Source organism: Anolis sagrei, chromosome 12 (assembly GCF_037176765.1).
Source record: "Anolis sagrei isolate rAnoSag1 chromosome 12, rAnoSag1.mat, whole genome shotgun sequence".
Taxonomy (NCBI): Eukaryota; Metazoa; Chordata; class Lepidosauria; order Squamata; family Dactyloidae; genus Anolis; species Anolis sagrei.
Window position 1 is genome coordinate 21,572,610 of NC_090032.1, and position 27,951 is coordinate 21,600,560.

At 36.5% G+C, this 27,951-nt stretch overlaps 2 protein-coding genes across 3 annotated transcripts in view; one reads left to right on the top strand and one right to left on the bottom strand.

Moving 5' to 3' along the window:
- Positions 1-5,905, top strand: part of LOC132764050 (RNA-binding protein 4-like) — a 9,339-nt gene extending 3,434 nt beyond the window's left edge. Inside the window, exons 2-3 of one of the 2 annotated variants that reach the window (XM_060757865.2) lie at positions 1,506-2,537; positions 5,285-5,905. In XM_060757865.2, the coding sequence (XP_060613848.2) occupies positions 1,563-2,522 (960 nt within the window). In that variant the 5' untranslated portion in view covers positions 1,506-1,562 and the 3' untranslated portion in view covers positions 2,523-2,537; positions 5,285-5,905. Of the gene's footprint in view, positions 1-1,505 lie in introns of both variants that reach the window. The other variant, XM_067472568.1, reaches the window with a different exon arrangement.
- A 6,423-nt stretch (positions 5,906-12,328) lies between these two features.
- Positions 12,329-27,577, bottom strand: SNX15 (sorting nexin 15). Its single transcript, XM_060757867.2, has 8 exons — positions 27,411-27,577; positions 23,876-23,911; positions 23,648-23,768; positions 21,235-21,350; positions 17,195-17,372; positions 16,331-16,513; positions 14,521-14,751; positions 12,329-12,563 (listed from the first exon to the last, which is right to left on the bottom strand). The coding sequence occupies exons 1-8, from the start codon at positions 27,507-27,509 to the stop codon at positions 12,457-12,459; spliced, it is 1,071 nt and encodes a 356-aa protein (XP_060613850.2). The 5' UTR covers positions 27,510-27,577; the 3' UTR covers positions 12,329-12,456.
- Positions 27,578-27,951: the final 374 nt, after the last annotated feature.

A 27,951-nucleotide genomic window follows, 5' to 3' on the forward strand; every position in this document is an offset into this window, starting at 1 on the left:
GCATTGCAGTACAAAGTTTGCATTGCATATTATTATTATTATTATTATTATTATTATTATTATTATAGCATTGCAATGCACTGTTTTCTCTCCTCCTTAGAAGGCATTGCATTGCATATTATTATTATTATTATTATTGCATTGCAATGCACTGTTTTCTCTCCTCCTTAGAAGGCATTGCATTGCATATTATTATTATTATTATTGCATTGCATTGCATATTATTATTATTATTATTATTATTATTATTGCATTGCAATACAAAGTTTGTATTGCATATTATTATTATTATTATTGCGTTGCAATGCACTGTTTTCTCCCCTCCTTAGAAGGCACTGCATTGCATATTATTATTATTATTATTATTATTATTATTATACATAATAATAACATTATAATATAGAATAATATTACAAAATAATGCAAAATAATAGATGTATTTTAATATTAGATAACATAGTCACTTTCCGTCTCCTTGTGGAGAAAGCGGCATATAAATAATAATATAATAATATAAAATAATAATGCAATAATAAGAATATAATAATAATGTTGCATTTTAGTATTAATAGATACATAGTCATTGAGTCTCCTTTGGGAGAGGTAAAGGGGGTGTAAATAAACATAATGATAATAATATTATAATGTAATAATAATGCATTCTAATATTAATAATAGATATTTAGCCGCTTTGAGTCTTGATTGTGGAGAGAAAAAGTAGGGTATAAATAATAATATAATAATATAAAATAATAATGTAGTAGTAATAATAATAATAATAATAATAATGCATTCTAATATTAATAATAGATACATAGCCACTTTGAGTCTTGATTGTGGAGAGAAAAAGTAGGGTATAAATAATAATATAATAATATAAAATAATAATGTAGTAGTAATAATAATAATAATAATGCATTCTAATATTCATAATAGATATTTAGCTGCTTTGAGTCTTGATTGTGGAGAGAAAAAGTAGAGTATAAATAATAATATTATAATATAAAATATTAATGTAGTAGTAATAATAATAATAATAATAATGCATTCTAATATTAATAATAGATACATAGCCACTTTGAGTCTTGATTGTGGAGAGAAAAAGTAGGGTATAAATAATAATATAATAATATAAAATAATAATGTAGTAGTAATAATAATAATACATTCTAATATTAATTATAGATACCGAGCCACTTTGAGTCTGCATGTGGAGAGAAGGAGGTACCTACTGATCTATTTGCATTGCATGCTTTGAAACTGCTAGGTTGGCAGAAGCTAGGACTGAAACTTGGGGGCTCATCCTGGCTCGTGGCTTTTCCTGCAGCCGTTTTAACCACATTGCTGCTGCGGCAAGTATGCCGTTTCCCCCCTCGGAAGCGTAGAATGTGATGGGGATCCTTTTGCTCGTCGCTCACAAGTCTGCCATTTCCCCCCTCGGAAGCGTAGGATGTGATGGGGATCCTTTTGCTCGTCGCTCACCCCTTTCCCGTTTTCCTTCGAAGGGCCTTGGAGGAGGAGGAGGAGGAGGAGGGCGGGCGCCTCCTTCCCTCGGCGGCGCCATGGTCAAGATCTTTGTGGGCGGCCTTTCGCCAGCGGTGATGGCGGAGGAGCTGCGCAAGCTGTTTGAGCAATACGGGCAGGTCAACGAGTGCGACGTGCTGAAGAACTTTGCCTTTGTGCACATGGAGAAGGAGGAGGAGGCGCACCAGGCCATCGGGGCGCTGCACAAGAGCGAGTTCTACGGGGCCCCGCTGACGGTGGAGTACGCCACCTCCAAGATCCGCAACGCCACCAAGATCTACGTGGGCAACGTCTCGGCCAAGGCCACCACCGCCCAGCTGCGACAGCTCTTTGAGCGCTTCGGCAAGGTGGTGGAGTGCGACATCGTCAAGAACTACGCCTTTGTCCACATGGCCAAGGAGCGCGAGGCCATGGACGCCATCCTCCACCTCAACGACACCCCGTTGGAGGACCAGAAGATCTTTGTCACCCTCTCCAAGAGCAACGGCAGCCTGCGAGCCGCCAAGGGAACTCCCACCGTGGCTGCCGCGACAGCACCCGCCACCCCTGCCGGGTACTACTTCTCCCGCGGACGCATCGCTGCCCCACCCACATATGCGCCATACTGTGCCCGGGCCTGGTACGACCGCGAGTACTGCGACCGCTACTCCTACGAGCTCTACGACCGAGCCCGTGCCGCGTACGACCGGGCCTTGCCACCTCCACCTTCCGCATATCGGGAGCGGAGCCCCATGGGCAGGCGGACTACCACTCCCACCACTGTCGTGGCCCAATACGCCGACCCTTACGCGGCGGCTGCGGCGGCTGCGGCTGCTGTGGCGGCAACCGCAGCAGCCAACCAAACGTATAGCCAAGCTTACAGCCAGCCTGGCTATGCGGCGGCAGCTGCAGCCGCAGCTACGTACTCCCAGTACAGCATTGGCACCACTTACAATGTGGCGGAGTACTACGAGCGGTACGCCAGCGCCTACGCCGCCCAGTATGCGCAGACGTTCTGAGTTCGAAACTTGAGCGTAAGTGTCGAGAAAGATAGATTGAGACGCAACGGGGTTATATATAATAATGGTTTTGGGTATGTCAGGTGGCCAGGAATACTAGGATTGCTTAGAGTCTCCTTCGGGAGAGATAAAGCGGGGTATAAATACATATAATAATAATAATAATAATAATAATAATAATAATAATAATAATAATAATAATAGGATCCTAGAGGTTGAAAAGGATCCCCAAGGCCATCCAGTCGACGCTTGAGGAAGGCGCGACCCATCAGTAGATGGCAATTCAGGCCTTGCATAATAATAATGATTATCGTCCTTCCAATGGATTGTCATCCAATCTCTACCTAATAAAAATAATAACGATAACAATCCTCCTCCTGACAGATGGCCATCCAGCCCTTGCCTAATAATAATAATAATAATAATAATAATAATAATAATAATATCCTCTCATCAGATGGCCATCTAGCCTCTACCTAACAACAACAATATCTTCCCTACATGTGGCCATCTAGCCTCTACCTAACAACAACAACAATAATAATACCCTCCCAATAATACCTAGCCTTCCAGTCTCTACCTAACAACAATATCCTCCCGACAGATGGCTATCCGGCCTCTACCTAACAACAATAACAATAGTACCCTTCTGACAGATGGCCATCCTGCCTCTACCTAATAACAACAACAAAAACAACAATAATAATATCCTCCCGACAGTGGCCATCTAGCCTCTATGTAATAACAACAACAACAATATTATCCTCCCAACAGATGGCCATCCAACCTCTGCCTAATAACAACAACAATAACAATATCTTCCCGACAGATGGCCATCTAGCCTCTATGTAATGACAACATTAATCCTCCCAACAGATGGCCATCCAGCCTCTACCTAACAACAACAACAATAATAATATCCTCCCGACAGATGGCCATCCAGCCTCTACCTAACAACAACAACAATAATAATATCCTCCCGACAGATGGCCATCCAGCCTCTACCTAACAACAATAATAATAATAATATCCTCCCGACAGATGGCCATCCAGCCTCTACCTAACAACAATAATAATAATAATATCCTCCCGACAGATGGCCATCTAGCCTCTACCCAACAACAACAGTAATAATATCTTCCCAACAGATGGCCATCCAGCCTCTACCTAACAACAATAATAATAATAATAATAATATCCTCCCGACAGATGGCCATCCAGCCTCTACCTAACAACAACAATAATAATAATATCCTCCCAACAGATGGCCATCCAGCTTCTACCTAATAACAACAATAATAATATCCTCCTGACAGATGGCCATCCAGCCTCTACCTAACAACAACAACAACAATAATATTACCCTCCCGACAGATGGCCTTCCAGTCTCTACCTAATAACAACAATAATAATAATATCGTCCCAACAGATGGCCATCCAGCCTCTACCTAATAACAACAACAATAATATATTCCTGACAGATGGCCATCTAGCCTCTACCCAACAACAACAGTAATAATATCTTCCCAACAGATGGTAATCTAGCTTCTACATAATAACAACAATAACAACATTATCCACCTAACAGATGGCCATCCGGCCTCTATGTAATAATAATAATAATAATAATAATAATAATAATAATAATAATAATAATAATATCCTCCCAAGAGATGGCCATCCAGCCTCTGCCTAACAACAACAATAATAATATCCTCCCAAGAGATGGCTATCCAGCCTCTACCTAATAATAATAATAATAATAATAATAATAATAATAATAATAATAATAATAAAACCATAGAATCCTAGAATTGGATCCCAAGGGCCATCCAGTCCCTCCCACCAACCCACTTCTGCCATTGAGGAAGACACGATCCTCCCTGATAGATGGCCATCCAGCCCCTGCATAATAATAATAATATAGCCATAGAATTGGAAGAAATCCCAAAGGCTATCCAGTCCAACTCCCTTCTGCCATTGGGTAGACACAATCCAACCCCTCTCGACAGATGGCCATCCAGCCTTTGCTTAAAGCCTTCAAAGAAAGAGACCCCATTTCCATGCAGTCTATATATCACTAGAGTTAGGAGGGAATCCCAAAGGCCATCTAGTCAATCCCTTCGTGCCCTCAAGGAAGACACAATCAAACCCCTCCTGACAGTTGGCCAGAGGGTCATACAATCATAGTTTCCAAAGTCGATCCAGTACAACCATAAAAGAAGAGAATGAATTAATGAATCAATTATTCATAGAATCCTAGAGTTGGAGGGGACCCCAAGGGTCATCCAGTCCAACCCCATTCTGCCATATAAATCAGGATGTGGAACTACGCATCCTTTAGATCAATCCTGTGATACCCTTTTTATGAGTGTGTGTTCGTGTATATGATATCTGCGCTCACAAATTTGCTGTGCTTTTAACCTGTGCGTGTGTTTGTATATGTGTATATACCTATATCTATATATTTATGTATATATTGTGAAATGTATTCCACCAATGACCCGTATCTTTGTATTCAACAAGGGTGTCAATCTGTCTTCTCTTGTGTCTAATGGGGCGTCTACGCTGTAGAATTAATGCAGATTGGCACTGAATGAATGCGGATTGGCACCACGTTAGCCTGGGAATAGTCATTCCTTCTCTGCCAACGATGGGAAGTGACAAATCCCAGGGTTCCATTGCTACAGAGCCAAAGAGGGATCAAACTGTGTTAATTCTACAGTGTGGACACGGCCTAAATTGTGTAGGTGTCTTTGCAGGTTTCTTCCAAGGCGGCGCCACAAAGGGTGTCTTCTTCCTTCCCGAAGGTTTTTCACGTCAAGGTTGGTGATGTTTTTTCGGGGTCCGGTCGCCTCCTCTCTTGCCGTCCCTTCGCTTTTTCTCCTCCTCCGTCCTTCCCCTCTTTTCCCTTCATTCTTCCCTTCCATCCTTCCGGTCGTAAATCAATGAAAACACTGCTTTGGGAGAAGCTTCACTTTGCTGGACGCTCCGAAGACGCCTCCGTTCTGATTCCTCTTTTCCTCGGGCGCATCCGCACTGCAGAATTAACCCAGTTCGACGACGCTTCGGCCACCACGGTTCAAAGCAATGAGATCCCGGGAGGGGTTGTTGTTTGGCTTCACGTTCTCTCCGAACCAAACTCCATCTTCCGGGGATCCCACTGGCTTGATCCCGCATTAATTCCACAGTGTCGACGCTCCTCGCAAAGCCCTTGCTTGCTTGACTTCCTTTTGCTGAATATTCCTTCTTGTTAACATTTGATTTTCTTTATTATTTTGGGTTTGTTTTTCTTTCTCGAGCCTTTGTATAATAACCGTACCGTATTTTTTTTTAATTTCCGAAATGTAATGACGGCAGAATTAAAAACGGCTTCCACCGAACCTTCCCGCCTGCGTCTCGTCGTAAAAAAACAAACAAAAAACCTGCGCCGTTTTCATATTATTTTAAATATATCTATCCCTTTTCCGGAACCCCAAACCGATTCCGCATCCTTTTGCATGGGATAACATGACCCGAAATCCGTCTTACTGGCCGCATCCCAGCATCCTGGTTTAACCTCCTCTTCCTTTTCCGCCTTTTTTTCACCTCTCTTTTGCCGCATTCCTTCGTTTCTCTCTCTCTCTCTGCCTCTTCCTCCGCCGCCGCTACTAACTCCGAATTGCGGAATATTCCGGATCGTTGCGCATCGTTCGCTCAGGCTTTAGCAACGTAGATGCTGCCGAGAAGCTTTTTGGTATAACTTCTCTTTCTTCCCCTCCACTGGTTTTTGTTTTGTTTTCTCTTTTTCTGGAAAGGGAAGGAAAGCTGACGGAACCAATGTGAAAACAATGCGGCACCTCCGATTCCAGCCGGATGAAGAGACTGCGGGTAGAGAAGAGGAGAGAGGAGAGTAAAATACACAACACCCTGCTAGGTAGGCAGGTGAATTTAATCATGGCCGCCGCCTCCAGCTGTGCAATGGGACGGACGACCTCATAGGCAAGCAGTTAGTTCCCTGAACTATGCAGAGTCTTGGTCACAGTTAGCAGAGATTTAATATCACAGCCTCTGGCCTTGTATAGTAGCTCACCAACTTAAATAAGCACACTTGACCTCTGGCATTCATTCAAGTTGATTCGTAGGTCTGCTGCATACAACTATGTACAGGTCTGCTGTTAGTTCCCTAAACTACGCAGAGTCTTGGTCACAGTTTGCAGAGATTTAATATCCCAGCCTCTGGCCTTGTATAGTAGCTTACCAACTTAAATAAGCACACTTGACCTCGCATTCATTCAGGTTGATTTGTAGGTCTGCTACATACAACTATGTACAGGGCTGCTGTTAGTTCCCTAAATTACGCAGAGTCTTGGTCACAGTTAGCAGAGATTTAATATCACAGCCTCTGGCCTTGTATAGTAGCTCACCAACTTAAATAAGCACACTTGAGGTCTGGCTTTCATTCAAGTTGATTCGTAGGTCTGCTACATACAACTTAAAAGAGGTGGTGGTCTCTCCCCTGCTGAAGAAACCAGACTTAGATCCTTCAGTTCCCTCCAGTTATCGCCCAGTTTCGAATCTCTCGTTCCTGGGCAAGGTGATGGAGAGGGCAGCAGCGGAGCAGTTGCAGCGATTCCTAGACGACACAGCCGGACGAGATCCCTTCCAGTCTGGCTTCCGCGCGGGGCACGGGACAGAGACTGTGCTGGTCTCCTTCACGGATCACCTTTGATGCCAGCTTGACCAGGGCGGGTCAGTGCTGCTTGTGTTATTGGACCTCACAGCAGCATTTGACACAGTCGACCACAATCTTTTGACCCACCGCCTTGCTGCGGTGGGTCAAGCTTTAAACTGGCTGTCCTCCTTTCTTCACAACCGTGGACAGCGAGTCGAGAGGGGGGGGCTGGTCTCTGAGAGGTCCCCTCTGTCTTGTGGGGTTCCTCAGGGGGGCATTCTCTCACTTCTGTTGTTTAACATTGAAAAGAAGCAGGGAAGCTAAGGGATGATTTATTGTTGCCACCAATTTGAAAGGAACCAGTATTCAGGAGATTTTACTCCAGTTCCCAACTTTAAAAAGGACTAGCCAATTTGCAATGGAGGTTGCCGATTAGGAACCAAATTTACCATCAAGTTAGAAGGGAGGCTGTTTAATTGCACCTCCACCTTTATTAAGAAAGTAATAACTTAGTAGTAATTACACTGTATATACTGTAGCGTGACTGGAGAGAAGAATGTAGATTTATTTGGTTACTTTTCCCTGCGTTTCTGCCACCATGTGAGGTAAGTTGTAATATTGTGAGAAATGGCACTTTATACCCAGAATAGATGGAGCTGAGGCAATCTTCAAATAAAAGTTAACAATTTTATTAAGTACACAGCGTGTGGTTGCAAGACGTAACTTTTCCTTGTTGCACTTGGAATAATACTTGTAACTTTAACAGTTCATTCTTTCAAGTAACACAGTATCTTTCTGATGTAGAGCACTTGTTTCAGACAAAGTTTGCATACAGGGATGTTTCCCTTAGTTGATCCTCTCTAGATCAAATACTAAGTAAACTATTCTTTAGCCTCTCCTTAGACTAAAAGAATACCAGCTCTGTTTCATCATTCGGCTGCACTAGCCCAAGAAACTTCCAATAGCCAAAACCAGCTTTTGAAAGCCTCAAAGTTTTGCTTCACAAGTCACTCCGCCACCTTTCCTTTCCTTCTCTCCCAACTCCTCACTCCTCTGAACCTAAACCCGGACTGCTCACTCCTCTAAACCTAAACCCTAACTGATTTTTAACTGCCGTTTTTTCAAACTCTCCCCTCTAAGCTCCTCCCACTTCCCTCTCTCCTGCAAAATTGGGATTTTTTTAAAATTCTCTGACATCATTGTGACTTTTTTTTAAAGACGAGGAAGAAAACCAGTGTGTAGTTAACGAATGAGTATCCCAAAATTTCTTTTTAATTAATGACAACGCACATGGAGGACTCCTCTGACTTAGGCCGCTCCAGCATTACTGCAGCCAATCTAAACACAAATACAGTTAAAATCATATAATTTATAATCAACTCCTGTACAAACATCTCTACTTGCTCAGCTAGTTCGAGGTTCCGGGCTTGAGTGTTATCAGTACGCCGATGACACTCAGCTGGTGCTGAGGATGGAAGGCCGACCGGACTCTGTCCCCGATTGTTTCCATCAGTGCCTCATTGAGGCCGTGACTGGATGGCTGCGTGCCAGCAGGTTGAGGGTGAATCCAGCAAAGACGGAGATCCTATGGCTGGGTCAACCAGACAGTGGTGATGTCCAGCTGCCTACCCTGGATGGTGAGGTGCTACGCCCGTCATCATTGGTCAAGAGTCTGGGAGTCCTTTTGGACACTCTGCTGAGGATGGAGGCCCAGGTCTCCCGCTGCCGTGAGCAGAACCGCCTTCTTTCACCTGCGGCAGGCTAGACGGCTGGCCCCCTCCCTGTCCAGGGATGACCTAGCTACGGTGATCCAGGCTACGGTCATCTCAAGACTGGACTACTGTAACGCCCTCTCCATTGGCCTTCCTCTGTTGGTGATCCAGAAGCTCAAGTTGGTACAAAATGCAGCTGCTAGGAAAGGGTTAAGGGAGAGGCAGTGGGTGGAGTCATGCAAATTCCACACCAATGGAGAGAGAAAGGAACACTGGGATGTCTGTGGTGGAGGAAACACATGAAATCTAGGATGGAATTGTCCTGTTTGCTGTGTGCCATAGAAAAGAGTAGGAAAGGGTGAAGGGAGAGGCAGGGGGTGGAGTCATGCAAATTCCACACCAATGGAGAGTCAGAAGCACTGGGATGCCTGTGGTGGAGGAAACACATGACATTTAGGATGGAATTGTCCTCTGTTTGCCATGTGACATAGAAAAGAATAGGAAAGGGTGAAGGGAGAGGCAGGGGGCAGGGTCATGCAAATTCCACACCAATGGAGAGTCAGAAGCACTGGGATGTCTGTGGTGGAGGAAACACATGAAATCTAGGATGGAATTGTCCTCTGTTTGCCGCGTGACAGAAAAGAGTAGGAAAGGGTTAAGGGAGAGGCAGTGGGTGGAGTCATGTAAATTCCACAACAATGGAGAGAGAAAGGAACACTGGGATGTCTGTGGTGGAGGAAACGCATGAAATCTAGGATGGAATTGTCCTCTGTTTGCCGCGTGACAGAAAAGAGTAGGAAAGGGTTAAGGGAGAGGCAGTGGGTGGAGTCATGCAAATTCCACACCAATGGAGAAACACTGGGATGTCTGTGGTGGAGGAAACACATGAAATCTAGGATGGAATTGTCCTCTGTTTGCCGCGTGACAGAAAAGAGTAGGAAAGGGTTAAGGGAGAGGCAGTGGGTGGAGTCATGTAAATTCCACAACAATGGAGAGAGAAAGGAACACTGGGATGACTGTGGTGGAGGAAACGCATGAAATCTAGGATGGAATTGTCCTCTGTTTGCCGCGTGACAGAAAAGAGTAGGAAAGGGTTAAGGGAGAGGCAGTGGGTGGAGTCATGTAAATTCCACAACAATGGAGAGAGAAAGGAACACTGGGATGTCTGTGGTGGAGGAAACGCATGAAATCTAGGATGGAATTGTCCTCTGTTTGCCGCGTGACAGAAAAGAGTAGGAAAGGGTTAAGGGAGAGGCAGTGGGTGGAGTCATGCAAATTCCACACCAATGGAGAAACACTGGGATGTCTGTGGTGGAGGAAACACATGAAATCTAGGATGGAATTGTCCTCTGTTTGCCGCGTGACAGAAAAGAGTAGGAAAGGGTTAAGGGAGAGGCAGTGGGTGGAGTCATGTAAATTCCACAACAATGGAGAGAGAAAGGAACACTGGGATGACTGTGGTGGAGGAAACGCATGAAATCTAGGACGGAATTGTCCTCTGTTTGCCGTGTGACATAGAAAAGAGTAGGAAAGGGTTAAGGGAGAGGCAGGGGGTGGAGTCATGCAAATTCCACACCACTGGAGAGAGAAAGGAACACTGGGATGTCTGTGGTGGAGGAAACACACGAAATCTAGGATGGAATTGTCCCCAAATGAAAGCCTTCCCTTGGGTGGTGGGTAATGTGTTTGTGGAGGACGTTGGCTGGGCTCTTGGACATGTTTACATCGCTCGCTATAACTTGCAATGTCATTGGAGGGAGGGACTTTGGTGTCTCCTGAGTGGTGACACCTATAGCACGTTTTCACTTATATTGTGTGTATAGATTTATATAATTATATTTTTACTTATTTATTATTTATATTATTTATATATAAGTAAACATATTTATATTTATAATAGATTATAATATATACATATATATTATATACACACACACACTTATATTATGTGTATAGACTATTATAATTGTATTTTTACTTATTTATTTATATTATAATATATAAGTAAACATGTAATATATTTATATTTTATAATATATACATATGTATTATATATATACACACACACACTTATGTGTATAGACTGTTATAATAATATTTTATTATTTATTATATATATTATTTATATTATAATATATAAGTAAACATATGTAATATATAATATATTATAATGTGTACATATATATATACACACACACTTATGTATATAGACTATTGTAATGATATCTTTACTTATATATATTATTTATAATATATAAGTAAACATGTAATATATTTATAATAATTATTACATATATATTATATATATACACACACACTTATATTATGTGTATAACATTTTTACTTATTTATTATATATATTATTTATATTTCAATATATAAGTAAACATATGTAATATATTTATATTATAATATATACATATATAAAATATACACACACAAACACATATGATATATCTTTCTGCAAATATATTATAAATATATTATAATATATTATAATCTAATATATACATACATAATATTATATATATATGCACACACACTTATATTATGTGTATAACATTTTTACTTATTTATTATATATATTATTTATATTTTAATATATAAGTAAACATATGTAATATATTTTATTATAATATATACATATACACACAAACACATATATGATATATCTTTCTGCAAATATATTATAATCTATTATAATATATATTATAATAGATTATAATATATACATATATAATATTATATATATATGCACACACAGTTATGTGTATAATATTTTTACTTAATATTTATTATATATATTATTTATATTGTAATATATAAGTAAACATATGTAATATATTTATATTATAATATATACATATATAAAATATACACACACAAACACATATATGATACATCTTTCTGCAAATATAATCTATTATAAAATATATTATAATAGATTATAATATATATATATATACACACACTTATATTATGTGTATAACATTTTTACTTATTATTTATTATATATATTATAAAATATATTATAATAGATTATAATATATATATATATACACACACACTTATTATATATATTATTTATGTTTACTTATATATTAAAATATAAATAATATATTTATTATATTTATTATAATATATTTATAATATATACGTATAGAATATATACACACACAATGATATATCTTTGCAAATATATATATATATATGCATACATATATATATGTATGTATGTATGTATCTTGCAATAGTAGTAGTAATAATATAATATTCCATGTTCAGCCCTTTGCTGCCCTCCAGTGGCCACATCTATTTCCCACCTTTTGTTTTTGCTGCCATCTTGTGGCCAGTTGAAAGATTGCACTGCTTTAGTTCTAATTTGGCTGAATGTTGGGTGTAGTGGTTACTGTGGTTTACAATAATAATAAAAAAAGAACCAGGAGGTGAGATGCTTTATTTTCTTAAAAAAAAAAAACCACAACAACACAACAAAAGAAGACCTTGCAAAAGGTGTTGCAACGAAACGGAAAAGGGGGGGTTTCCATTGGGAGACGTAGTGCTCCGCTCACAGCTCAAGGTGCTTCAGGTGCTGCTGGAAAATCTCCTCCGCTCTTTGCAGGTATTCGGCCGTCTTCTTCTTCACCGCCTCCCGACGGGCCTCGTTCGGGTCTCCTGGAAAGCAAGGGGGGGAAACGGTGTCCCTATGCAAACTACAAATCCCAGGCTGCTGCCTCACGTTGGAGGCACACGTCCCGCTTGCAGAGACCTCAAAATCCCTATTTTCAAGGCAGATGTAACCTATCCATTCTTCTATATTATTATTATTACATTAAAATGTAATATAAATAATTGTATTAGTAGTAGTAATAATATTATTATATTAATAGTAATAATAATAATATAATATACTATTATGTTACCCATCCATCTCCTATATTATTATATTGAAATATAATATAAATAATTGTATTAATAGTAGTAATAATAATAATATATTAATAGTAGTAGTAGTAATAATATAATATACTATTATGTTACACATCCATCTCCTATATTATTATTATTATTATTATTATATTAAAATATAATATAAATAATTGTATTAATAGTAGTAGTAATAATATATTAATAGTAGTAGTAGTAATATAATATACTATTATGTTACCTGTCCATCTCCTATATTATTACTATTATATTAAAATATAATATAAATAATTGTATTAATAGTAGTAATAATAATATATTAATAGTAGTAGTAGTAATAATATAATATACTATTATATTACACATCCATCTCCTATATTATTATTATTATTATTTTATATTAAATATAATATAAATAATATTAATAGTAGTAGTAATATTAATAGTAGTAGTACTAATAATATAATATACTATTATGTTACCCATCCATCTCCTATATTATTATTATTATATTAAAATATATAAATAATATTACTATTAGTAGTAATATATTAAAATATAATATAAATATATTAATACTGGTAGTAGTAATATTATATTAATAGTAGTAGTAATAATAATATAATATACTATTATGTTACCCATCCATCTCCTATATTATTACTATTATATTAAAATATAATATAAATAATTGTATTAATAGTAATAATAATATATTAATAGTAGTAGTAGTAATAACTATTATATTACACATTCATCTCCTATATTATTATTATTATTATTATTATTATTATTATATTAAAATATAATATAAATAATTGTATTAATAGTAGTAGTAATAATAATATATTAATAGTAGTAGTAGTAATATAATATACTATTATGTTACCCGTCCATCTCCTATATTATTACTATTAAAATATAATATAAATAATTGTATTAATAGTAGTAATAATAATATATTAATAGTAGTAGTAGTAATAATATAATATACAATTACGTTACCCATCCATCTCCTATATTATATTAAAATATAAATAATTTTATTAATAGTAATAATAATAATATATTAATAGTAGTAGTAGTAATATAATATACTATTATGTTACCCATCCATCTATATTATTATTATTATTATTATTATATTAAAATATAATATAAATAATTATATTAATAGTAGTAGCAATAATAATATATTAATAGTAGTAGTAATAATAATATAATATACTATTATGTTACTCATTCATCTCCTATATTATTATTATTATTATTATTATTATATTAAAATATAATATAAATAATTATATTAATAGTAGTAGTAATAATATAATATATTATTATTTTTCAGGTCTCCTGGAAAGCAAGGGGGGAAAAGGTGTCCCTAGGCAAACTACAAATCCCAGGCTCATGATGGAGGCACATGTCCTGCTTTGCAGAGACCTCAAAATCCCTATTTTCAAGGTTACCCATCCATCTCCTATATTATTATTATTATTATTATTATTATTATTATTAAATCCTTACTCCCAAAGACTATGTCCCTGTGAAGGTAATGAAATCGAAACAATAGAACGATCTCCAACCAGGTCATGCCTTTCCGAAAGATTATAATTATTCCACATAGCGGGGATGCCAATTAATTTTCCGAAAGGGGTCACGCTTCCAAAACCCGGCCGAGATTCCGGGTTTTCCCGACTGCGTTTACCTTGCATCCCCTGGAGCAGCAAGTCCACTCCACTACGGTATCCGCGAAAGGCTTCCTGGTAGTCGTGGGCTACTTCGCTCTCGGAGGCTCGTTGGATGCGTTCAATGGCCAGGGCCAAGTAGTCGCCGGCCTCTCCCTCATTGGCCTGCATGACGCTCCGTGCCGGACTGCAGTCCGAAGCGTCTAGGGCCGCCAGCTCTTCCTCGTGAGACACAGTTGCAGTTTCAGAGTCTGAAAAAAATGGGAACGGAGCCAAGAAAATAATAATAATACAGTGTTCCCTCACTTACCGCGGGTGTTACGTTACGACCACCCGCGAAAAGTGAAAATCCACAAAGTAGGGGCTCAACATATATGTATATCGAGTTCCGATTATTACTCATTCTTTTGGGGGGAATATAATAATAGCAATAATAATAATAATAATTTATTCTCTCTTGGCTGGGGAATAATAGTAAGAATAATACAATAATTACATCCCCAACAACATGAGTATTATTATTATTATTATTATTATTATTATTAGAGGCTCCTAACTTACTCCCTTCTTACTCGAATGCAGGAGATCATGAAGATCATCATCAGAGGCTCACATACTTACTCTATTATTATTATTATTATTATTATTATTATTATTATTATATTTTACCGACACAAAAGCACGGTATGTCACAGCAAACGAGATCTATATGCTGGATTTCGTATCAAAAAAATTATTATTATATTGTTATTCTCTCATTCCTCTTGGGGAGGATAAAATAAATTAACAACAATAATTTATTCTTTTTGCTGGGGAATAATAATATATTCCCCAACAACATGAGATTATTATTGTCATTATTATTATTATTATTATTATATTATAACTCATTATTATTCTTGTTATTACTATTATTATATTGTTGTTATAACTCATTCTTCTTGAGGAGGATAAAATAAATAACAACAACAACAATTTATTCTGTTTGCTGGGGAATAATAATACATTCCCCAACAACATGAGATTATTATTGTTATTATTATTATTATTATTATTATTATTATTATGTTATAACTCTCTCAATTTATTCTCTATTGGCTAGGGAATAATAATATATTGCTCAACATGAGAGTAATAAATTATTATTATTATTATTATTATTATTATTATTATTCATTCTTTTGGAGGATATCATCATCATCATCATCATCATCTCTCTTTGCTGGGGAATAATAATAATATATCCCCAACAAGTGGAAATTATTATTATTATTACTCTCATTCTTGGAGAGGATCAAATAAAAATAACAACAACAATTTATTCTTTGTTTGCTGTGGAATAATAATAACCCATTCCCCAACAACATGAGAGTAATATTATTATATTGTTATTACTCTCTAATTCTTCTTAGGGAGAGTTAATAATAATAATAATAATTTCACTTGGCTGGAGAATAATAATATATCCCCAACAATGTGAGAGTATTATTATTACTATTATTATATTTTATTGTTATTCTTGGGGATATAATAATAATAATAATAATAATTATTATTATTATTATTATTATTATTTAATCTCTCCTTGCTGGGGAATTATTATAGTATATCCACAACAACAACAACAAAACAATAATAATAATAATAATAATAATAATAATAATAATAATAATCTCTAGGTCCTCCAATGCAAGTCTATAGTACACTAGGATCCGAAGTAAGCCATTTCAATGGGGTCAGACTTATGGGGTCATCTACAACTATCTCAATGTCATCTGCAAACATGTTGATTGCTGGCTTCCTATTAGGGACATCGAAATAGGCACAAACCTTCTTTGGAGAAGGGGTCAAAGAGGGCCAGTTCCTGGACCGACAAAGGGCAGCGGGGCGGCGAATCCGCACTCGGCGCTCCATCCTTCTCTTCTTCCTCTTCCCCTCCGTACGCAAAAAGGGCGTCCAAAGCTTCGTCGTCATTGCTTTTAATGGGCAGAGCGGGACTCCTTGCACCGGGACCTGCAAAACAAATAGTATATGAGTATTATTGCCCACCCAATAGATGGGAGGAGAGGAGTAAGAATTACCAACAAAGGATTCCCCCAGGCAGCAACCAGCCAGGCTTTGAGACTACAAAGCCATTCAATGCTAACCACCACGGACATCGTTCCACAGATATTACGGTATATATCCTCACTTGCCAACTTTCCAACAGACCTCACAACCTCAGAGAATGCCTGCCATAGATGTGGGTGAAACATCAGGAGAGAATGCTTCTGGAACATGGCCAGACAGCCCGGAAAACTCACAGCAACCCAATTATTAATTTTATTTGTATTGTTATTATATTATATTATTATTATTTTACTGACACAAAAACATAAGTCAAACACTTCCAAAGCATCTAGGACTGTTGTTGTTGTTATTATGTATTTCCTCCACTGCAGGCATCCTAATAATAATAATAATAATAATGGGAAGTGTCCGACGTGTGGTCCAATTCAACAACCAGCAGAGTGTCTGCTCTGGACTCATCTTGTTGTGTTTCAAATAATAATAATAATCATACAAATTCCACACTAATGGAGAGAGTCAGGAACCCTGGGATGCCTGTGGTGGAGGAAATACAACAACAACAACAGTCCTAGATGCCCTTTGGGTTTCCGTCCATATTATTATGATCGTGGTTAAAAGCCGTACCTCGGTCATCTGTTTCCGGCGTTTGGCTCCGCTCCGGTTTGCTATCCAGATACTCCGCTTCGGGGACCGACCGCAAGGCATCTTCTCCCGCTTCTATGGCTTCGGGCGGCGCAGGAATGAGAGGCGGCGGAAGAGGCGGCAGGTTGAAGTTTTCGGGGGGCTTCCTCCCTTCCCCTCCCTGCAATAATAATTAATATCATATTATAATGTCCCCGGTGGCGCAGCAGGTTAAACCGCTGAGCTGCTGAACTTGCTGACCGAATGTCATGCCAGTGGCCACATGTTTATGTTTATAATATTTTCACAAACCCCGATGACATCTAGACATATTATTATTATTATTATTATTATTATTATTATTCTTGTTATTATTATGTTTATAAGGCCCCTTGGTGGTGCAGTGGGTTGAACTGCTGAGCTACTGAACTTGCTGACCGAAAGGTCGGCGGTTCGAATCTGGTGTGCGGGGTGAACTCCTGCTTGTTAGCCTCAGCTCCTGCCAACCTAGCAGTTCAAAAACATGTAAATGTGAGTAGATCAATAGGTACCGCTCCAGTAGGAAGGTAACAGCACTCCATGCAGTCATGCCAGTGGCCACATGTTTATGTTTATAATATTTTCACAAACCCCAATGACATCAAAATCTTACCCAGCTGTGCCCACTGGGTTTCGGAGTGCATCAGCAGGCCAGGCTGGGGGGGCGGGGAGGAGGGGTCGCAGTAGTCTTTCAGCGATCCATTGCCGTGGTCAGATGCGCTGTTCCGCAAGCACCTGGGTTTGAGTGTGTCCACCTGAGGGTGGGGAACCGTGACAGTGTGGGGTTCCTGCTGGTGTACCGCCCACCCCGCGACCCAGCTGTTTCCCTGTCTGAGCTGGCAGAGGTGGTCTCCAATTCGGCCCTGACCTCCCAGCGCTTGGTGGTGCTGGGAGACTTTAACATCCATGCCGAGACCTTGTCCGGTGCAGCTCAGGACTTTATGGCCGCCATGACGATCATAGGACTGTCACAAATTATATCTGGACCCATCCATCAGGCCGGACACACTCTCGACCTGGTTTTTGTGGCGGACAGTGGAATGATCAGAGTGGAAGAACAAAACATCCTTCCGGTGTCATGGTCTGATCATTATCTGGTCAGTTTTAGACTCTCTGCGACTCTTAACCTTCGCAGGGGTGGAGGACAGATTAAGGTGGTCCGCCCCAGGAGACTGATGGATCCGGACGGATTTCTGAGGAATCTTGGGGTTCTTCCTGCCATGGAGCCTGGCGATCCTGTCGACGCCTTGGTTGATCTCTACAATAGAGAGATGTCCAGGGCGATAGAAACAATCGCTCCCGAACGCCCCATCACGTTGCGTCATGACAAGCCATCTCCCTGGTTCACCAGGGAGTTGGCTGTGATGAAGCACACGAGAAGAAGGCTAGAGCGCATTTGGAGGAGGAGATCTCGGGACGTGTCTGACCAAGCACGGGCTACAGCCTCTCTTAGGGCGTATTCCATGGCTATACGGGTGGCCAGGGAATCTTTCACGACCACCCGTATAGCGTCTGCAGCAAATAGATTATTGGAGTTGTTCCGGGTCGTCGGGGAACTCTTTCACCCACCTGTGGCGGAGGAGACCATCGACGACCCAGCAACTCGGTGTTGCGATTTCGCACACCATTTTGCAGGCAAAGTTGCTCAGATACGCCTTGAGCTCGACTTCAATTTCATCACAGTGCCAGATGAGGTGATTGAGGCATCTGCTTGTCCAATTTTGTGGGATTCTTTTAGGCTTCTTCCTCCTGAGGCCGTGGAGGAGGTCCTTGGGGCTGTGAGGGCAACCACGTCGGCTCTGGACCCTTGCCCGTCTTGGCTCATTAAATCGGCCAGGGAGGGGTTGGTTGATTGGTTTGTGTTGATCATCAATGCATCGTTGGAGCAGGGGTCTTTTCCATCTCACCTGAAACAGGCTGTGGTTCGCCCACTCCTTAAGAAGGTTTCCCTGGATTCCACGGTGCTGAACAATTTCAGACCGATCTCCAACCTCCCTTTCTTGGGCAAGGTGCTGGAGCGGGTGGTCGCCTCCCAGCTCCAGGGTTTTCTGGATGACATCAGCTACCTAGATCAGTCACAGTCTGGTTTCAGGCCTGGTCACGGCACCAAGACAGCCTTGGTCGCCTTGGTGGATGACCTCCGTAGAGAGCTGGACAGGGGGAGTGTGACTCTGTTGGTTCTCTTGGACATCTCAGCGGCTTTCGATACCATCGATCATGGTATCCTTCTGGGTCGTCTCTCCAGGATGGGTCTTGGGGGCACGGTTCTGTCGTGGCTTCGGTCCTTCCTGGAGGGACGAACCCAGATGGTGAAGCTGGGAGACACCTGCTCGGACCCCTGGCCTTTGAACTGTGGGGTCCCGCAAGGCTCTATTCTGTCTCCCATGCTCTTTAACATCTACATGAAACTGCTGGGAGAGGTCATCTAGAGTTTTGGAGTTGTGTGCCATCTCTCCGCAGATGACACACAACTCTACTACTCTTTTCCACCTAATTCCAAGGAGGCCCCTCGAGTGCTGGACGAGTGCCTGGCCGCTGTGTCTATCTGGATGAGGAGGAACAAGCTGAAGATCAAATATTATTATTATTATGTTTATAATATTTTCACAAACCCCGATGACATCTAGACATATTATTATTATTACTATTATTATTATTATTATTATTATTATTATTATATTTTCACAAACCCCAATGACATCCAGACATATTATTATTATTATTATTATTATTATTATTATTTTTTTCACAAACCCCGATGACATCTAGACATATTATTATTATTATTATTATTATATTTTCACAAACCCCGATGACATCTAGACATATTATTATTATTATTATTATTATTATTATTATATTTTCACAAACCCCGATGACATCCAGACATATTATTATTATTATTATTATTATTATTATATTTTCACAAACCCCGATGACATCCAGACATATTATTATTATTATTATTATTATTATTATTATATTTTCACAAACCCCGATGACATCCAGACATATTATTATTATTATTATTATTATTATATTTTCATAAACCCCGATGACATCTAGACATATTATTATTATTATTATTATTATTATATTTTCATAAACCCCGATGACATCTAGACATATTATTATTATTATTATTATTATTATTATTATTATATTTTCATAAACCCCGATGACATCTAGACATATTATTATTATTATTATTATTATATTTTCATAAACCCCGATGACATCCAGACATATAATTATTATTATTATTATTATTATTATTATTATTATTATTATATTTTCACAAACCCCGATGACATCTAGACATATTATTATTATTATATTTTCACAAACCCTGATGACATCTAGACATATTATTATTATTATTATTATTATATTTTCACAAACCCCGATGACATCTAGACATATTATTATTATTATTATTATTATTATTATATTTTCACAAACCCCGATGACATCCAGACATATAATTATTATTATTATTATTATTATTATTATATTTTCACAAACCCTGATGACATCCAGACATATTATTATTATTATTATTATTATTATTATTATATTTTCACAAACCCCGATGACATCCAGACATATTGTTATTATTATGTTTATAAGGCCCCCTGTGGTGCAGCGTGTCAAACTGCAGATCTGCTGAACTTGCTGAATGAAAGGTCAGCAGTTTGAATCCAGGGTGCGGGGTGAGCTTCCGCTTTTAGCCCCAGCTCCTGCCAACCTAGCAGTTCGAAAACATGCAAATGTGAGTAGATCAATAGGTACCGCTCCAGTGGGAAGGTAACGGCACTCCGTGCAGTCATGCTGGCCACATGACCTTGGAGGTGTCTATGGACAATGCTGGCTCTTTGGCTTAGAAATAGAGATGAGCACCGGAGTCCCAGAGTCAGACACGACTGGACTTCATGTCAAGGGGAAAACCTTTACCTTATGATAATAATACGATACGAATAATATAATATGGTAATCATAAATACCCGGAAGAACTCCTTGAGTTGCGGGCTGTTGTTCAAAGCCGGGATGTGGACCGTGAAGCGGAGCATGACCTCTGCCGCTTTGCGACGCTCTTCGATCACCTCCGGTTCGAAACGGCCTGCGGACGATAATAATAATAATACTAATAATAACGATAATAGTAATGGTAATATTACAATATAATAAATATAATAAGATATAATGATATACTACTATAATAATAATAATAATAATAGTAATATTACCATATAACGTAATAAATATGATATAATGATATACTACTTCCATAATAATAATAATAATAATAATAATGGTAATATAATATAATAAATATGATATAATGATATATTACTATAATAATAATAATAATAATAATGGTAATATAATATAATAAATATGATATAATGATATATTACTATAATAATAATAATAATAATGGTAATATAATACAATAAATATGATGTAATGATATATTACTATAATAATAATAATAATAATAATAATAGTAATATTACCATATAATGTAATAAATATGATGTAATGATATACTACTTCCATAATAATAATAATAATAATAATGGTAATATAATATAATAAATATGATATGATATATTACTATAATAATAATAATAATAATAATAATGGTAATATAATATAATAAATATGATATGATATATTACTATAATAATAATAGTAATAATAATAATAATAATAATAATAATGGTAATATAATATAATAAATATGATATAATGATATATTACTATAATAATAATAATAATAATAGTAATAGTAATATTACCATATAATGTAATAAATATGATGTAATGATATACTACTTCCATAATAATAATAATAATAATAATGGTAATATAATATAATAAATATGATATAATGATATATTACTATAATAATAATAATAATAGTAATCTTACCATATAATGTAAATATTACTATAATAATAATAATAATAATGGTAATATAATATAATAAATATGATATAATGATATATTACTATAATAATAATAATAATAGCAATATTATGATATAATGTAATAAATATGATGTAATGATATACTACTTCCATAATAATAATAATAATAATAATAATAATGGTAATATAATATAATAAATATGATATAATGATATATTACTATAATAATAATAATAGTAATAATAATATCTCAGCTTTTTGGGTGACGCAGGGCAGTCTATAATAATTATATGTATATATATATAGATAGATAGATAGATATCGATATCTATCTATGTATATAGATATATCTCAGCCTTTTGGGTGACGCAGGGCAGTTTATAATAATAAGTATTATTATTATACTTTATATATGTTATATACTATATCAATATATATATATATTGATATATATCTATATATATATTATATATTGATATCTCCCTCCCCCGCTCTATATATATATTTACCATTCCCCTATTATTATTGTTATTTGATACACATATCAATATATATTAATATATATTGATATCTATCTATATATAGATATATATCTATATATTGATATCTATCTATCTATCTATTGATATATATATCAATATATATATTAATATATATATAGATCTATCTATCTATATATATATATTAATATATATTGATATCTATCTATATATTGATATCTATCTATATATTGATATCTATCTATCTATTGATATATATATATATATAGATCTATCTATCTATCTTGATATATATCAATATATATAGATCTATCTATCTATCTTGATATATATCAATATATATTGATATATCTATATATATATATATTATATATTGATATCTATCTATATATAGATATCTATCTATATATTGATATCTATTTATCTATTGATATATCTATCTATTATATATTGATATCTATCTATTGATATATATATAGATCTATCTAGATATATATCAATATATATTGATATATCTATATATCTATATATATTATATATTGATATCTATCTATCTATTGATATATCTATTTATCTATTGATATATCTATCTATATATAGATATCTATCTATATATTGATATCTATCTATCTATCTATTGATATATCTATATATATATATATACAGATATTGATATATCGATTGATATATTGACCTCCAAGGTCATGTGGCCAGCATGATAGATATATTGATATATCTATCTATCTATCTATTGATATGGGTATCAAATAACAATAATAATAGGAGAAAAGTGGGAAAGAAATAAAGATGATGATGATGATGATGATGATGATGAGATGGATGGGCAGCCAAAATGGTCCACGGTCTGGACGATCCTTTTGGTGGGAAGAGCCGTTCAATGCCTTGGAGTCTCCTCCTCTGGCCATCTGTCGGGAGGGGTTAGATGGTGCCCGAACCGCTGGGGCTGGGCTAGATGGCCTCACCGAAGACTTGGGCCCTCGGGAAGGACGGGAAGTCCTCCATCCGTCGGAAGAGGTTCCGGTGCGTGTAGGCCAGGTCCGAATGCAGCTTCTTGAAGTCGCTGTACCGCTTCCACACCACGATCTATTGGACGAGAAGGCATCGGGGGGACCCCCAAAGGTCATCTAGTCCGACCCCAAACACCCCCAGGCCCCAAAGCACAGGCAGACGCCCCCGAAAGCCGTACGTACCTCCTTGACATCTTCTGGATTCACTTTAGAGACAAACTGGGAAGCAAAAAAAAGGAGGAGCAATTGTATATATTTGCATATGTAAATATATATATATATATATATATATGTATAAATTATTTATTTATTTTTTATTACTGGTATTGTTTTTGGTTGTATATGGTACATTTTTGAATATTGTTTTTGGCAATACTTTATTTTATGATTCTTTATGTAAAATTTGACTAATCTATTTTATTTTATTTTAAATTTTGATTAATTTATTTTTTTAAATTTAATTTTTAAAATGTCATTAAATGAATAAAATTTTATTTAAAGAATAACAAATGGGAATAAATCAAATAATAGTAATAATTTAACTTATTTTTAAAATTAAATTAATTGAATTTTTAAAAAATAAAAATTTAAAAATCAAATCAAATATTTTAGCAAAATTTTATTTAAAGAATAACAAATTGGAATAAATCAAATAATAATAATAGTTTAATTTATTTTAAAAATTCAATTAATTTAATTTTTTTTAAAAAATAATAATTAAATTTAAAAAATAGAATAAAATATTTTTAGCAAAATTTTATTGAAATAATAAATTGGAATAAATCAAATAATAATAATTTAATTTATTTTAAAAATTAAATTAAATTAATTTTTAATTTATTTTTAAATGTAATTTAATTTTTAAAATTATAATATAATAATAATTATTATTACTATTATTATTATTATTTGATTTATTCCAATTTATTTAATTATTATTATTATTATTATTACTATTATTATTATTATTATTTGATTTATTCCAATTTATTTAATAATAATAATAATTATTATTACTATTATTATAATAATTATTATTATTTGATTTATTCCAATTTATTTCGCTCTATACAGCGCCAAAATTTATGCTTTCCTTGTTTTGCACAAACTGGATCAAACCCATATTTTATTTTTGTTAATTTAATTAATTTAACTTTTTAAATTTAATTTTTAAATAAATAAATAATAATAATAATTATTATTAGTAGTATTAGTATTATTCCAATTTATTTCACTCTACACAGCGCCAAAATTTATGCAAACTGTATCACACCCATTGCTGCGTATTTAATCCCATACAGCTGAGACTCTGCACATGCTCAGAGGCAATAATAATGATAACGAGAAGCCCCTTTGGTATCGATATTATTACTAATAGATACTATTACTAGTCGTTCCCTTGATATTAATAATTCCCTTAAGCCATCTGATAGGACCCATATCTATCCTTTATGCAATCAGACACTCTGCACATGCTCAGAGGCAACAACAACAACAACAACAACAATAGTAATAGTAATAACCACAATAATAATGAGCAGCTTTGGGTCAACAACAACAGCAACAATAATAATGTGCTTTTCCCTATTCATTCCCTTTACCCAGATCTATGCAATCAGACACTCTGCACATGCTCAGAGGCAACAACAACAACAACAATAACAGTAATAGTAATAACCACAATAATAATGAGCAGCTTTGGGTCAACAACAACAACAACAATAATAATGTGCTTTTCCCTATTCATTCCCTTTACCCAGATCGATGCAAGCAGACACTCTGCACATGCTCAGAGGCAACAACAACAACAACAGTAATAGTAATAACCACAATAATAATGAGCAGCTATGGGTCAACAACAACAGCAACAACAATAATAATAATGTGCTTTTCCCTATTCATTCCCTTTACCCAGATCTATGCAATCCGACACTCTGCACGTGCTCAGAGGCAACAACAACAACAACAATACTCACTCCCTTTCCCCAGATCTATCATTCCTGCAATGGGACACTCTGCACATGCTCAGAGGCAATAATAATAACAACAATAATAGTAATAGTAATAACCACAATAATAATGAGCAGCTTTGGGTCAACAACAACAGCAACAACAATAATAATAATGTGCTTTTCCCTATTCATTCCCTTTACCCAGATCTATGCAAGCCGACACTCTGCACATGCTCAGAGGCAACAACAACAATAGTAATAGTAATAACCACAATAATAATGACCAGCTATGGGTCAACAACAACAGCAACAACAACAATAATAATGTGCTTTTCCCTATTCATTCCCTTTACCCAGATCTATGCAATCAGACACTCTGCACATGCTCAGAGGCAACAACAACAACAGTAATAGTAATAACCACAATAATAATGAGCAGCTTTCGGTCAACAACAACAACAACAATAATAATAATGTGCTTTTCCCTATTCATTCCCTTTACACAGATCTATGCAATCAGACACTCTGCACATACTCAGAGGCAACAACAACAACAACAACAACAATAGTAATAACCACAATAATAATGAGCAGCTTTGGGTCAACAACAACAGCAACAACAATAATAATGTGCTTTTCCCTATTCATTCCCTTTACACAGATCTATGCAATCAGACACTCTGCACATGCTCAGAGGCAACAACAACAACAACAATAATAATAGTAATAGTAATAACCACAATAATAATGAGCAGCTTTGGGTCAACAACAGCAACAACAACAAGAATAATGTGCTTTTCCCTATTCATTCCCTTTACCCAGATCTATGCAATCAGACACTCTGCACATGCTCAGAGGCAACAACAACAACAACAATAGTAATAGTAATAACCACAATAATAATGAGCAGCTTTGGGTCAACAACAACAGCAACAATAATAATGTGCTTTTCCCTGTTCATTCCCTTTACCCAGATCTATGCAAGCAGACACTCTGCACGTGCTCAGAGGCAACAACAACAACAACAATACTCACTCCCTTTCCCCAGATCTATCATTCCTGCAATGGGACACTCTGCACATGCTCAGAGGCAATGATAATAACAACAACAATAATAATAGTAATAGTAATAACAACAATAATAATGAACAGCTTTGGGTCAACAACAGCAACAACAACAATAATAATGTGCTTTTCCCTATTCATTCCCTTTACTCAGATCTATGCAAGCAGACACTCTGCACATGCTCAGAGGCAACAACAACAACAATATTCACTCCCTCTACCCAGATCTATCATTTCTGCAATGGGACACTCTGCACATGCTCAGAGGCAATAATAACAACAACAACAACAATAATAATAATCATTCCCTTTACCTAGATGTATCATTCCTGCAATGGGACACTCTGCACATGCTCAGAGGCAGCAACAACAACAACAACAATAATATTCACTCCCTTTACCCAGATCTATTATTGATGCAATGGGACACTTTGCACATGCTCAGAGGCAATGATAATAATAATAATAATAATAATAATAATAATCACTCCCTTTACCTAGCTCTATCATTTCTGCAATGGGACACTCTGCACATGCTCAGAGGCAATAATAATAATGATAATAAGCTTTCAAAAATAATAATTTGCATTTCCCTATTCATTGCTTTCAGCCAGCCTTTAATTGCAATGCAAGGGTCTCTGCACATGCTCAGAGGCACCCTTAATTGGGGTCTATGTGCGTTTCAAGGCCCCCCTCTCCACCTTGGCGGTGACTTTGTACTCGGTGTGTCCCTTGGGGTGGCCGCGGGGCTCGGTGACCGTGTAGAAACGCTGGTACTCCTCTTTGGCCCGGCGGGACATTTCCGTGACGCGGCCCCTTTAAATCTGGGACCTCCCCGTTGGAGCCAAGGGAGGGCTCCACTGCGCCTGCGCGCGCCTGCCTCTCCTGGCTGGAGACAGGGCTAGGGAGCGTCTGCAAAGTGCAAACGCCAATAGGTCAATAAGGGCTCCTCTACAAAAGGCAAAACCTGGTCCAAGCAGAAAAAAATAAATAAATAGAAACTATTGACAATTTTTTACTAGGAATTTATTATTTTATTAATAAGTAAATAATAAGAGGGAAAAAAAGAGCTGGAAGAGGGGAAAAAAAGAAGAAAAAAAGACCCCTCCCCTATTTATTTATTTATCCCCAATTATTATTACTTCCAATACTAATAATAATAATATTTGCAGTACTGTCAATCAATCACGTTGGCTCCCACAGACCATAGAACCATAGAATCATAGAATCAAAGAGTTGGAA

Coding starts and splice junctions, on each gene's coding strand:
- SNX15 (XM_060757867.2), bottom strand. CDS start 27,509: ATGTCCCGCCGGGCCAAAGAGGAGTACCAGCGTTTCTACACGGTCACC. Junction 17,373..21,234: donor AACTCAAGGAGTTCTTCCGG/GTATTTATGATT, acceptor TTATTATTGCAG/GGAGGGGAAGGGAGGAAGCC. Junction 16,514..17,194: donor GCCGGAAACAGATGACCGAG/GTACGGCTTTTA, acceptor TTTGTTTTGCAG/GTCCCGGTGCAAGGAGTCCC.